Source organism: Laetiporus sulphureus, assembly GCF_001632365.1.
Source record: "Laetiporus sulphureus 93-53 unplaced genomic scaffold LAESUscaffold_23, whole genome shotgun sequence".
Taxonomy (NCBI): Eukaryota; Fungi; Basidiomycota; class Agaricomycetes; order Polyporales; family Laetiporaceae; genus Laetiporus; species Laetiporus sulphureus.
The window spans coordinates 33,371-47,131 of NW_024468532.1; the positions used below are offsets into that span (position 1 = coordinate 33,371).

The following is a 13,761-nucleotide window of genomic DNA, read 5'->3' on the forward strand; positions in this document are numbered from 1 at the left end:
GGCAGTCCGATAAGATGATGCCAAACAACGGATACTTGATCTTGATCAGAGACTGAGTACTGATACGCGGCAGGACCCTCTCTAGCAGAATCGCCAGGTGACGGCAATATGATTTATTTTCCGGTCTGAAGCCCTGCAGGTATAAATACGCCCGCGCCGTCGATACTACTACTGACCCTTAGTCTAGAACCCCAGATATCACGCTACGCTCGACTTTTCCAACTCATAACACATTCATCGCCATGGCTGTGAGTTCAGCAATCAACGCATGCTCGTGTTCGCGTAGCTGAAGATGTTGCAGGATAGCGTGAAGTGCGCCAATACCGAGGCCAATGGCGGCACCTGCTCCTGGCCCACCTGCGGCTGTGCCGAGCCTCCAAAGAGCAAGCAAAGACTTATTTGTAGCCAGCTCGATGCGCGGTGACGCCGTCTCGAGGTGAGTTTTGGAAATTGGCGTGTTCACTACAGCCGATACTCACGATTGTACTGTTACAGACCAATACGTGTAAGCTTTCTTAGTTGCTACTGTTGCCCACTCTCTGTCTCATCATTACTGGACGTATTGTTTACACGACTGGACATCAATTCATTCTCTCTTACGAATTATATCGAACTTGAAGAGTCCTCTGAGCGGAGTCCGTCGCAACTTGAGAAGCTCACTCGAGTTCCACATGATGAGCAGTGCCACGGTCTAATGACTAGAGTCAGTAAAATCCAACGGCTGCGCACAGAAGGAGCTTCTGCGGCCGTTTAGATGAACCCAAGTTGTGAGACTAATGAAAGAACTTTGTGTCGTCGACAATCATTCTCCTCTATTGAAGCGATGGTACCGCTGATTACATGCGTATATCCCCATGGGAAGGCAGGCGCGGCCAAAGTCGTGGTGGCTTGTCTCCAAGCGCTCCCCCTCACGGTGGACCCCAGGTTTCAAGCCTTTTCAACGTCAGGCCTCAACGTCGACATTCAAATATTCAACCTCCAAGCTACTGCATTCGACATTTGCTTCAAGCGGGCCGGATAACCAGCGAGCTGGCTTACGAGAGCAAACTCTTTTTGCACCGAAGCCTTTGCTGCGTCAAGCACGGATAGTAGCAAGCCTCGATCAAGGAAGTCTTCGGTTCTTCCGTACAAAGCATCGAGAGACCAGTGACTGCGCCTCTCTGTCTCTGACTCCTTCTTTGCTCCAGCTTGCAGCTGAAGGCCAAGATGTCCCTTGAAGCGTTCATTGTACGACATCCGTCGGTGTATCTTGGCATTGCACCAGTTGTCGCGCTGACTGCTTTGTCCATAACTCCACCCCTTTTTCCATTGGCAGTGCTTCTTGCAGTGTTGCGTTTGCACGTTCAATACTTTGTTCCCCGCCAGAAGGTAACGACCCATGGCGTTGCTCAAGTCGCACTTCTATCGCTCGCTGGAGCGGTCACCCACCTCAAGCCGTCCTTGCATGCATTGTCCACTCCGGCAATGTCAATCGTTGTCCTCACCTGCCTCACTGCAGTCACGGCTACCATCTCTATCTCAGCTGTTGCGCTTGCGCTCCGACTGACAAGATCATCGCCAACGCCCTGGAGCACGATCACCATTTTTCCGGCGATATGGGCGACAGTTTGGGCTTCCGTGGCGTACATCAGCCCGGTGGGAAGACTCGTCACTTGGAGTCCTGTCCTGGCACTGGGACCCTATGACTGGGTCCGTCCCATCATGGGATCGTGGGGCCTTGATTGGGTTGTAGCGGCGTGGGCTGTCGTCTTCTCTGAGATGGCCGGCAGATGGTTAGTAGGATCAGTGGGGGATGATCTCGACGGTGTCACAGTGGAAGATGCCGACGAAGAGGTAGTGGTTCCAGGTACATTTGACAACACTGCACACAATCAACGACACGATAACTTCAGATCCAAAGCCCCACAGCCTCGACATGCCTTGATTTTGGCACTGCTCCTTGTGTCTCTCGCGATCCCATCCTATTTTGTCAGCTCTCTTCCTGCGCCTCCCGACTCTCCGTACACCACGCCGTTGGGTGTCGCGTGTGTGCTTCCAGATCCAAAGTGGTCTGGGGAGCGTCTTCATGCACCGACCTTGGAAGACTTCATCCTCGAGAGTACACAATTGCAGAGTAGCACGAGCGTTATGCTCTGGCCTGAGGGAGCAGTGCGATTTGACACTGCTGCAGATAAAGATGCCGCCTTCAAAGAGATTATGAAGCGCATGAATGACCACAAGCTTGTTGGTGTCAGCTTCGAGCAGTTACTACTCCCCGGATCCAAACATTCGAACGGTACCAAGAATAGTGGGTTGCGGACAAACAGTTTCGCTCTCCTCTCTAAACAGGGACCCGTCTTGGAATATGACAAACGGATGCTTGTCCCGAGTATGTTGAGCTCGTATTTTCATTGCAGTCTCGTCAAATTAACGGCATTTCACAGTTGCCGAGTCGTTCTCTCTCACTTCATCCTCAAAACCACCCGGCATGTACACATTGGACCTTACCGCTCCCAAAGGCTGGAGTAAAGGACACTGGGCGCCCAATTACACGCGGCCAATCCCGTTGACTGTCTCAATCTGCCTCGATTTCTCATCGCCCTCCTCTTTTGCGTCATTGGATTCACGCCCTGCACTTATCCTCGCCCCGGCACGAACATGGCATACCAGCGTTGGGTATGCAATGTGGGAACAGGCGAGGGCGCGCGCAGAGGAACTCGGGAGCATGGTCTTGTGGTGCGACGGTGGCGAAGGCGGCGTCAGTGGTGTTGCCGGTGGAGGCATGCGCGAGGTCATGCAGGTAGGGCAGGGCTCGTGGTCGAGACGCATCGGCGTGCAGTGGCCGTTTGACCAAGGTCGCACGTTCTTCTCCATTGGAGGTGGTTATGCGGCCTTGGCGACAGTCTGGGGAATCGCCGGTGTGGGTTCCGTCATAGAGATTTCATTTATGGCGATGAGGAAACGCGCTCGCGTTCATGGGTTTGGAGTATCACGGCTCTCGCAGGTGGTTGGTGCTTTGGGAGCGCTGATAAGACGGCGAAAGGCGACGATTGAAGAGGAGCCTTCGCTGCTGGATTGATCGATAAGTATCTATAGTATCTCAGTGTGATGCGCCTATGTAGCTGAATTCCTGTGATATTCTACGTTACAGAGATGTTTTGAAAATCAGTTACTATGTATGACACTCGCATTCATGTACGTTAAATTCGGGTCAAGCTGTCGGTACACATGCTCGACGCCATATCAGACCTGCATGCTGCCCTAGACATTGGACAGCCCAGTGCGTTCATACGGAAGAAACAAAGCCATTACTAAGTATTGCCGGACATTCATAGATTCAAGGTACGCGGTCCACTTGATAAGCCGCCATTTCGGCACATTCCATCAACTTTCATGCAGCGCACAGGCATCACAGGTGAGGCTGTTAGCGCTCCATTTGCCAGAACGCATGGTGGGTGAGAAATGACAGGGGGGGCATTGTGAGATCCTGTATGCGAAGTGATACACATGCAGATGCGGGTCGGTATCTTAAGTTTGTGCACGGCATTTGGTCGAAGCGTGCACGGATTGCAGGGAAGAATGCGTATAATTAACTTAAGTGTGCTGTCCCAGCTCCAATGGCATGGGCCGAAACGTCCCTTCAATCCCCGTTTTCATTTAGCGGAAGGGACATCTCATGCGTCTTCACCTGTTTGCCGGCCTGGAAGCTTGAAGCTTGAGCTTGAGGGCTGAGATGAACGGACTCCTTCGTCGGATTGGCGTGCCATCGGCGCACCGCCGCACATTGATGGTTATTATATTGATGAAACACGGTGCTCTGGAACCCCTCCGACCCGAAGTGGAACTAGATGGGCTTGATGCACGCGCAGACAGCTTTTCACGGGTACACGAGGCTTGTGAACTGCAGAATCGATTTCGTCAGAGCTTCTGATAGCCCCGCCTGCCGAAATTCTATCGTAAGTGCTGAAGCCAGGTGGTATACACGCCCCCTTCGCGCCTGATTTCCCTTCATTTAGCTCGACGCGAACGATTTGCAAGTCTCTCTCCCAATAGTCCGTGCTTCAGGACTTGTAAGTCACCACGTCTTCCTCCAGGCATCGCGTCCAGTCGAGGCTCGCTCCTAGCCTTTCTGGCTCTCTGCGTGCCTCGGCGAAGCTTTTGGCAGGCTCATTCAGCTCTGCGTCCTCTCCTTTGTTAGATCATTTGCCTGCTGCCAGCGTCAGTGGAAGGGTTTTGAGTGCTGTTCCGGAGGAACAACCGTCCGAGCCATTGTTTGACGACTTTGAGGAAATCTCGTACGACGAGCTTCGTGCATCGGGGCTCATTGCTGATCCCGCGTCTTCCTCCTCTGCCCTCGGTAGGCCTCTCGTACATTGATTGTTTCACTGGTTATTGACTGGCTGATCCTAGAAGCACCTGCGGACTCATCGATCCTCTCCCGATCGCGCACCTTCGCCCGTCTGAGGAAGCTCTCCCGTGTTTCGCTAAAGAGGTCCCGCAGAGACTCCAATCAGCTGTCGCAATCGACATATCCCACAAGCCCTCGCCTTCCATTACCAGCAGATTCAACCACTCCCATTCCTTCATCTCCCCCTCTACCTTTATCTCCCGCACGACGCGAGCGGTCGTCGACAAAGGCAACGCCGATAGACGATACTGCGTCTGTGTTTTACGACAGCGACCCATTTCGTGCAGTCGAGTCTCCGTCCAAGTGCGAGTTCTCCGAGCTCCGAGCCTCGCTTCAGGAAGCCGCGGAGCGCCCTAGCGCTGAACAGATTCCCACTCTCCCTCGTGTCCCGGTAGCGCCTTCCGCCGTGTCACCTACCATCCTCCCTGACTCCGCAAGTCATCTTTCATCACGCAGGTCTCTGAAGAGTCTCAGGAGGTTTACCAGAAAGCACCTATTTTCATCTTCTCAGACACACGCAGAAGAGATATACCAGCAGCCGCTCAGTGCCTCCACTGCTCATCTGCCAGACCCGCCGCAGGAGTGCTTTTCCCTCCCAGAGCTCCAATTCGACCGCATCGACTTCTCGTCCGTGTTCAAGAACGGCTCTTTGCGTTTGTCGTTAGTTCCGCGCAACGACATTCCACCTCTGCGCGAAGCCATCGAAGAGTCAGATCCTGAGCTCTCTCAATACATATATCATATTCAGGTCCTGCGTGACGAAGGAGTCGATTCTCACGATTTAACGGCATCTACACGAGCATCTACTGTCATCGGCTTCTCCCCTAGTGCAACTCCCCTTCCTCCGCCCTCCCCTTCCTGGCTGACGCGCAACGTCAAGGATCTTGAATTCTACGCGGAAGATCCTCTCCCTATCCCTCCGCCTTTACCACCACCTCTATCGATCCCTCCACGGCGCCTACGGCCTGTCCCATCGAGGTTTGATACGGACCTCCAGGTATGTCTGATTTGTCTTAGCTAGGGTTGGATGCTTACTTCACGAGCATGCAGTTGTGTGCTAACCAGTCGGACGTACCAGAGAGCCCACGATCAAGCGCCTCATCCATCACCCTCTTTACGCCACCCACAAGACCTATATCTTCTCTAAGGTCCTCGATATTCGATCGCCCTCGCTCCTGTCCTCCCTCTTCGCGTGCTTCCGCGAACTACCGTTGCTCTGTTGCTGAGAACAGAAAGAGCATCCATTCGTTCGTCTCCCATAGCCAGTTCGCGTGTGATCTTGCGTCAAAGGTACGCACTGTGCTCAGATTACGTGGCACGCTTGATGCTTAATGTGACTTACTTGCTAAATACTAGCGATCGTCTCTGAATTTTCTGTTTCTGTCGTGCGCGCCTTCGCCAACTTCCCCCAGACATCACGAGCAGCCCTTGCCACCAATCGCGCTTTTCGATAACGGTAGGCAGTTACACGTGTGACAGCATACGGCTCATATTGACATCTGTTCCCACGTTTTTTTTGTTGCAGACCGACCACTTTCTTGCCTGCCCGACGAGGAGAGTGTAGACGTTTCTCGAACGCTGCATCACAGTTCCTGTTATCCCATATTCATCGCTCCACAGCGGGCATCTCAAGCTTTTGCGTTCGATCGTTATTCAGTGCCCGAGCATCTGCTCGCTTTAGCGAAGGCTGCCCTACGTGATTCCCAAGCGTCACCAGTCATGTCATCGCTTGACGCCTCCGGCAAACCGACGGAAACGGTTGATTTTGGGGAGGAGTATGACTATACGGGCTATGAGTGGTTCAAGGATCCCCCGCCGCGGCCAGAGGTACGTGGTATTCCAGCCCAATAGAGGATCATTCGCATCTGAGCATGAACTAGCCACCTCCTACCCCATCTGTCGCCCCGACACGCATCCCGGACCCTTCTGTAATCGAGCAGAATCAGATGTTTGACTTTGCGCTGAAGAGCGCACCGAACGTTCTGTACACGCGATACAAGCAGTATGGACAGGTTCGTCCGATCATGCAAATTCATCCAGTGTTCCCTCATGACGGGTATGTTTTGCAGCTTGGCGTCCTCGCTTGGTGCTCGGAATTCAGCGAGCTCATCGACGCCTTGAAACGCCTTGGCTTCGATGGCAATATGTTCGTTGCGACGCGCGCACAAGCGTTGCGAACGTGCGAGGACATCCTGAGACTCAAGCTCAACATTGACATGCAGATCATCGTTATGTATCTATCTTCACAAGTCGCCAAGCTGAGACGCTTCCTCGAGGGAGAGCGCCAATGGAACGACTATCCAGAAATCAGCTTCCCCCTCGACTATCGACAATTCTCCCAATCACAGGACTGATTGGACGAACTTCTTTCGCGAGGGGTAGCATTCTTCGCTTTTCGTTTGCTCTCGTTGTTGTATCACATTCATTGGATGTAATGTGCATGAGTCCCTGGAATGGATTGTACCATTTGTATTGTACCGCAAAACAAGAAGCACACTGCACTTCATTCTGTACGGGGCAGAAACCCCAAACAACTCAATCATGTCACTGACGTTAATAATCATTACTGCAAAGATGAATACAGGATCCAAACTGGCAGATACAGCGTGCGCAACATCCGCAATGAATGGTCCCAGGAAGCAAGTTCAAAATGTGATAGTATCCGTAACAGTAAAGATGTTGCAAGATGATGCATAGTGATGTCTAGCAATGTCCTTGAAAAGCGCAGACGAAGCTGATGCAATGGAGAATCAATATCTGGTAGGCACTCCTGCAAACTGCGCGGATCCGCTCCCGGCCGCGGTCGTGACCAGGGGCGGCAGCGGTGACGCCATGAATGGCGATATGCGCGGAGGATCAGGAAGAGGATTGCCAATATAATTACGCGTAAGTGAAGGAGGATCGGACTTACGGTCCTTGATAGGGAAAGGAACGCGACCAGAGAAGGAGCGAGAAATTCGTCGGCGGCCAGACCGCGATGGAGACTGCGCAGGTGGTAAGGAGGAATAGATAATAGGGGCCGGAGGAACGGGTATATGGACTTGCGGGATGGTGTGGCTGCCTTGGTAGGGTGCATGTAAGGGAAAGTGGTGAAGCGATCCGTCGCTGTGTTTCGAGGGAAGGGTTGTAGCCCGGTGCAGTTCAGTGAGAGCCTCGATGCGCGCGCCGTGTGAGTCTGAGCTCGTGAGTGACGAGCGCTGTGACGAGTCCCCTATCGTCGTCGAGGTCACTACGGAGTTATCGGCCCCGAAGGTCATGCTCCTGGTCTTCCAGTGCCTGTCTGTCTCCCGAGCATCCTTAGTGGCGGTCGTGTTCGCATAATCGTGAACGCCAGAGGAAGGCCAGGCACCGGCGGATGCATGTCGTTCATGTCGCGACGTGGAGCGTGCCTCGCTTTCCCTTCTGTGAGACAGTTGGGACCGCGCATGGCTACGAGTGGATGAGACAGTGTCGTATGTGTACCCGCGATGGGTGCTGTCCACAGTTGGCATCTGGGTAGACTTGCTCGACGGCACGCCCATTTCCCCGGGGAAGTCATGCGAGCGCTGCCGCCTGTTCTGAGGAGCAGTTTCATCGAGGCTGTTGCTCGCACGATGCATCTTCGCCTCGCGGCCACCCACAATGGCATCACGTTCCTTCGAGCCCGAGCGCTCCTTCCTCCGACCCTTCTTCGCAGCCTCGAACGTAGCAGACGTGGGAGACTCCACGACCTCCCACTGCTCGCCCATACCCATGATGACCTCGCCCTGCTGGTGCGAGCTGCCTGAGGGACTACGAACAAGCATGAAGGTCTCCGTCTCCCTGCGCTTAGTCGCGCTAGATGACTTGACATGCTGGAGGCTCTCTTTGACCTTCATTGGAGACTCATCATGATGCTTCGCGGACTCTGACGTATGCTGGCTGAAAGCCATCAACTTGGCAGGGTTTATTGTGGCAGAAACAGGACGCGGGGATGGAGGATTGGCAATGGTAGAGACTCTCGCCAGAGCAGGGTCATCCACGGATATGGCGGAAGCCAAGTTCGACACGGATGCTATAAACGATGGAAGTTCCTGCGTCTGGTTCTCCGGTGACGATATGATCGTCTGATCCGACGTCATAGACAACGGTCTCTCAGTCTTCGGAGTTAGAGGAAGAGAGTGTTGGATCTTCGGAGGAGGCGGCGATGCGGGGTGTGGAGGCCAAGTGGGAGATGCCTCAACCACAGTTGTGGGAACAGAAACATCTCGAATAGGCACCTCCCGCATCTCAGGCGAAGCAGGCGTCTCGACAATGACCGGTACAGGCTCAACGGGCACCTCGGTAGTAGCCTCGTGCTCCCCTGTAGTGAGGGTCGCGCCGTTGACCTTGGGAGTTTCAACAACTACTGATTCAGATATCATCTTGGGCTGCACGACAGGAGAGGCGCCCGAGGATGCGCTGATCTCGTCGGGGTTGGCAATGCAGAGATTCCCCAGCATCGGCGCAGCTTCGATGACGGAGTGGCCCATCGAGGCCCGATTTTCGATGCTCTGCGATTGCGACGAGTTTAGCGTAGGCGTCGTCGTCGTCAGCGCCGAATCGCTCTCTAGCGACGGCGGTGTGGCATGCTGCGGGAACGCGAGGCTTCCTCCAGAACGAATGTCTTCGTGATTTGCGGGCTCCGCCGATGCCTCAGCACCTGATGTTGCTGGCCTGGGATCAGCGTTAGGAGCAACTTCATTTGGTGAGCCATTGTCGATACCATCTGAAAGCCTGCCCTTGTCAGGTTGGCGCATTGCGCTAAGCCGTCTTGCGAGTCGGCCCATAAAGCTGCCATGCTTCTCCTTGCGGTCTGAGTCGACATTCAGAGATGAGAGTGATGGAGACGTCAACGGAAGGCCAGCAGTGGACTTGCGTCTGGACGTTTTCTTCCGCGCGACTTCGTCCTTGAACAAAGGCGAGGTCGCTGAGGAGGGCGGTGCGGACGATGACTTCGCACGAACATGTTCACCGTCCTCAGAATGTCCACTGAAAAGACCAACGAACGGCTTGCGACGTTTGCTCAGCCGACGAGGAATGTGAGGACTCTCTGAATCAACTGCATTCAGATGTAGGGCAGACGTTGACTGTGATAAGGGTGAAGGTGTTACAGTCCTGTGACGGCTGGTATTGGCATTCAAACTCATTCGGCGCACGCGAGGATCACTCTGCAATCGGGTAAGCCTTCAACACATTGCATATTATATAATACCTCTGACCTCTGAATCTGAGACGACGTTACGATCGCCCAAGCCAACATCATACGGAGACTCATGGTGCCAATTTTGGCCCCAAGGGTCAGTTACATCTAACATGTCCACATTGTCAGTCTGAGAGAGCTTGCGAGTCCTGACTTTTCCATTGGGGTCCATGATACGTAGCTGCGAGGAATTGGGAGTCGGCGAGGGTGACGTAGATGGTGGTCTGTTGGCCCCTGGGAGCCGGATGGACTCCTGGGAGCGTTCTGTACCAGATAGCATGGGCGGGAAAGAGGGAGAGAACTGCGATGGCTGGGGATTTTCCTTGGGCGGATAGAGGTGGTGATTGCGATACCAACGAGGACCAGCCGGACTGTGCATCGGATACCTGGACCTGAAGGAGCTGACGGAGGAGCAGGACCACGCATCGAGATCGGTGCGAAACCATGATGGCAACTCGTGGAGGGGTTCGGGGATGATGGAGGTGGTGAACAACGCCCATGGCGAACGGGCATGTTGGTCCTCACTGGAGCTGTCCTTGTCCCTCCCGCTGCTGCTGTGGGTGTCGGACGCGATTAGGGAGGGCCTTCCGGATAGAGGCGGCTCAGCGGACGCGTCCGCAGCCTTCTTGGTGTGCCTGCGGGAAAGAAACCCCATGCCGCTGTGGGACCTTAGCAGATGTGCCGTGTCCTTCGCGAGCTTCCTACCGCCGTGTTCTTGTTCGGAAGGGGGGTTGGCGGCGGAGGGACTGGCGGGAGGGTGAGCGCCACTGGAGGAGTGCTGGTGGGCTGTGAGCTGGAGGTAAATGGAAATGTGGGAGTGAGAACTCGCCTGGTCGTGCCATCGCATGGTCAGGAAGGAGAGAAGGAGGGTAGGACTATCTGGGAGGGCGTGAGGACCAGGAGCACATTGCAGCGACAGTGCCGTCAACTCTTCCTCTTCGCCCACGTTTTGCCTAGAAGCGTCCCACTTTGCGTCCACGCTCCCTGGGGTCCCACATAATTTTCACCCACCCAGAGCCCGTCCTGCAGGCTCTTCCAGTCCCTTCCTCCTCCTCGTCTGTATGGCCCTCCGCGTCCTTGTCATCGGCAGCGGCGGACGAGAACACGCCCTTGCCTGGCGTCTTGCGCGCTCTAACACCGTCGAGCGTATCTTCGTCTGCCCCGGAAACGGAGGCACTGCGCACGAAGCCAAGACAACCAACATCGACCTTCCTGCATCAGCCTTTCCAGCACTTGTCGACTTTGCTGTCAAGAACGATGTGTGTAACGCACCACGTGCCAGTCCTCATATGTTCTTCGCTCACAGTTACACGCCGCTGTAGGTGTCGCTTGTGCTCCCAGGGCCGGAACAGCCGTTGGTCGATGGCATCGAGACCTATTTTCGCAAAGGTACGGTGCATCGCACATCTAGGATGGCTCCGATGGTCAACAGCGCCTGCCCCAGTTGGCATCCCGGTGTTTGGCCCCAGTGCGCTCGCTGCCCGCATGGAGGGATCAAAGGCATTCTCCAAGGCGTTTATGGACAGGCACGCGATTCCCACCGCCAAATTCAAAGTGTTCAGCGCATCTCAAGTCGACGAGGCTATTCAATATGTCAAGACATGCGGCTTCAAAACTGTCCTCAAGGCCAGCGGGCTGGCCGCGGGGAAAGGTGTACTGATTCCAGAGACGGTCGAGGAGGCCGTCGTTGGTTTGCGGGAAATGATGGTCGAGAACGTGTTCGGAGCAGCAGGTCTGCGCCCTCGCCGATGTGTACATTATACCACGAGAATAATATTCATCTTCATACTCAGGCAGCGAGGTTGTCATTGAGGAGCTCTTGACGGGACCTGAGGTCTCCGTGCTCGCGTTCGCGGATGGGTACACAATCGTTCCCCTCCCCGCTGCGCAGGACCACAAGCGCATCGGAGAAGGTGACACAGGACCCAACACAGGCGGCATGGGCGCATATGCCCCCGCACCAGTCGCCACTCCAGCGATTATGGACCAGATCATGCGGGAAGTGCTTCAGCCTACGATTTCTGGGATGCGCAAGGAGGGTATGTGTCTCGCTGGTTGTTGTACAGTGCCCCCGCTTAGTCGATGCGCACGCAGGCTTCCCTTTCGTCGGAATGCTGTTCACAGGTCTCATGCTCACGCCGTCTGGGCCTAAGGTGCTCGAGTACAACATCCGCTTCGGCGACCCGGAGACGGAGGCGCTGGTGCTCCTGCTCAGCGACGACACCGACCTCGCCGCCATTCTCTTTGTATGCACCCCCGTTTCTGCATTACGCGTGAACAACGCTTACCTCTCCCGTGCACGCTACGCAGGCTTGTGTGGAACGTCGTCTCGACGCGGTGCACGTGCAGACGCGCTCCGGGTTCGGGGTCTCCGTGGTGCTCGCTTCGCAGGGATATCCAGGGAGCTACGCGAAGGGCAAGCGAATCATCGTCAGTGATCTACCCACAGGTACGCCGCGTCGTCATGATTCGCTTTCTGCCCTGACTTGTCCGCAGGCGTTGTTGCTTTCCAAGCCGGGACGGCGCTCAAGGGTGATGACATCGTTACCTCGGGTGGCCGAGTGGCCGCAGTATCTGCGTATGCGCCGACACTCCGCGAAGCGCTGGATCTTGCTTATGCGGGCGCGGATAAAGTGTCGTTTGAGGGCAAAGTGTACCGACGAGACATTGCATATCGGCACGTTTAATTTACACATGATCCGCCATTGCGTCGCTCACTCCTCGGCCCAAGTAGAGCGCTATCGACAGAGACGTCTGGTGGACCCGGCTTGACGTATGCGCTGGCTGGTGTCTCCGTCGATGCAGGCAACTCGCTCGTGGAAGCTATCAAGCCTCTCGTTCGTTCTACCCGCCGTTCAGGTGCCGACGCCGAGATCGGCGGATTTGGCGGCGTGTTTGACCTCAAAGCGGTGGGATATACCGATCCTGTGCTGGTGAGTGGCACCGATGGTGTCGGAACCAAATTGCGCATCGCCATGGATGCCGGTGTACACGAATTTGTCGGTAAGTGCCTGAATATTTGCCGAGAATAGCTGATTCTGATTTGGTCCAGGCGTTGACCTGGTTGCCATGTCCGTGAATGACCTGCTCGTTCAGGGCGCCGAGCCTCTTTACTTCCTGGACTACTACGCATGTAGCAAACTTGACGTCCCTGTTGCGACTGAGGTTATCAAGGGCATTGCGGAGGGCTGCAGGCAAGCTGGTTGTGCAGTGATCGGCGGCGAGACAGCTGAGATGCCCGGCATGTACCAGGAAGGTTCGTAGACTCCGCGTAGCCTGAACACGCACATATTCATTCACATCGGTGCACTGAAGGTGACTACGACCTCGCTGGTTTCGCAGTTGGCGCCGTTGAACGGAACCTCATTCTCCCCCAATCCGGCATCGCCGCCGGAGACGTCTTACTTGGCGTTCCCTCTTCCGGTATTCACTCTAACGGCTTCTCCCTCGTCCGAAAAATTGTCGCCCTCTCAGGGCTTTCCTACTCAAGCCCCTGCCCATGGGATGAGCATATCACGCTTGGGCGCGCCCTCCTCGAGCCGACAAAAATTTACGTCAGGTCGCTGCTACCGGCGGCGCAGGCGGGCCTTATCAAGGGGATGTCGCACATCACTGGTGGCGGATTTATCGAGAACGTCCCGAGAGTATTGCCAAAGGGCCTCGGATGCTACATCGATGCATCATCATGGGATCTGCCACCAGTCTTCCGCTTCTTGATGAAGCACGGCGGGGTTGAGCCGCTGGAAATGGCTCGCACTTTCAACAACGGCATTGGTATGGTGCTCATTGTGGATGCCGGTAATGTCAACCGGGTCATCCAAGCACTCAATGACGCTGGAGAAACTAGGATATTCAGGATGGGGGAGGTGACGGGCCAGAGCGGCGTTGAGATGCGCAATCTAGGTGCTTGGAGACCGTGAAGCGGGTATGCAGTCAATTATTCCAGGTAACGAATGGATGCGACTGATGGTCCTCTGCGAACCCCCAGCGCTGCAACGTATACATTATGTGATGCTATTAAAACAGATTCAACAGTATGTTGCCACAACATAGCTTATCTGAGATGTATCATACGCAGAACACAAAAGTAACCGCCGAAGGAGACGCTATAATAGTTTTAGTTGCCACGAAACAGATGACGCACGTAACACAAAAGTGAAGTCAGTGGAAAAAA

At 54.9% G+C, this 13,761-nt stretch overlaps 5 protein-coding genes across 5 annotated transcripts; 3 read left to right on the forward strand and 2 right to left on the reverse strand.

Moving 5' to 3' along the window:
- Positions 1–894: 894 nt before the first annotated feature.
- Positions 895–3,280, forward strand: LAESUDRAFT_701145 (uncharacterized protein). The gene is made up of 2 exons (XM_040906441.1): positions 895–2,368; positions 2,424–3,280. Exons 1-2 carry the CDS (start codon positions 1,207–1,209, stop codon positions 3,056–3,058), a joined length of 1,797 nt encoding a protein of 598 aa, XP_040763569.1. The 5' UTR covers positions 895–1,206; the 3' UTR covers positions 3,059–3,280.
- A 960-nt stretch (positions 3,281–4,240) lies between these two features.
- On the reverse strand, positions 4,241–4,563 carry LAESUDRAFT_726407 (uncharacterized protein). Its single transcript, XM_040909029.1, has 2 exons — positions 4,527–4,563; positions 4,241–4,463 (listed from the first exon to the last, which is right to left on the reverse strand). The coding sequence occupies exons 1-2, from the start codon at positions 4,556–4,558 to the stop codon at positions 4,301–4,303; spliced, it is 195 nt and encodes a 64-aa protein (XP_040763570.1). The 5' UTR covers positions 4,559–4,563; the 3' UTR covers positions 4,241–4,300.
- Positions 4,564–6,106: 1,543 nt separating this feature from the next.
- On the forward strand, positions 6,107–6,741 carry LAESUDRAFT_737171 (uncharacterized protein; the record flags this gene model as incomplete). Its single annotated transcript, XM_040910765.1, has 3 exons — positions 6,107–6,214; positions 6,268–6,399; positions 6,457–6,741. 3 exons carry the CDS (start codon positions 6,107–6,109, stop codon positions 6,739–6,741), a joined length of 525 nt encoding a protein of 174 aa, XP_040763571.1.
- A 553-nt stretch (positions 6,742–7,294) lies between these two features.
- Positions 7,295–10,242, reverse strand: LAESUDRAFT_714546 (uncharacterized protein; the record flags this gene model as incomplete). Its single annotated transcript, XM_040907077.1, has 3 exons — positions 7,295–7,302; positions 7,326–9,555; positions 9,607–10,242. 3 exons carry the CDS (start codon positions 10,240–10,242, stop codon positions 7,295–7,297), a joined length of 2,874 nt encoding a protein of 957 aa, XP_040763572.1.
- Positions 10,243–10,648: 406 nt separating this feature from the next.
- On the forward strand, positions 10,649–13,507 carry LAESUDRAFT_737172 (aminoimidazole ribonucleotide synthetase; the record flags this gene model as incomplete). Its single annotated transcript, XM_040910766.1, has 10 exons — positions 10,649–10,846; positions 10,910–10,976; positions 11,032–11,319; positions 11,381–11,626; positions 11,682–11,833; positions 11,898–12,036; positions 12,084–12,264; positions 12,322–12,590; positions 12,640–12,843; positions 12,903–13,507. The coding sequence occupies 10 exons, from the start codon at positions 10,649–10,651 to the stop codon at positions 13,505–13,507; spliced, it is 2,349 nt and encodes a 782-aa protein (XP_040763573.1).
- Positions 13,508–13,761: the final 254 nt, after the last annotated feature.

Excerpts from the sequence above, each read along its gene's own strand:
- LAESUDRAFT_701145 (XM_040906441.1), top strand. The coding sequence starts at position 1,207 with ATGTCCCTTGAAGCGTTCATTGTACGACATCCGTCGGTGTATCTTGGC. Across the intron at positions 2,369-2,423 it reads CAAACGGATGCTTGTCCCGA|TTGCCGAGTCGTTCTCTCTC; the intron begins GTATGTTGAGCT and ends GGCATTTCACAG.
- LAESUDRAFT_726407 (XM_040909029.1), bottom strand. The coding sequence starts at position 4,558 with ATGGGAGTGGTTGAATCTGCTGGTAATGGAAG. Across the intron at positions 4,464-4,526 it reads GAATCTGCTGGTAATGGAAG|CGAAACACGGGAGAGCTTCC; the intron begins GCGAGGGCTTGT and ends GGACCTCTTTAG.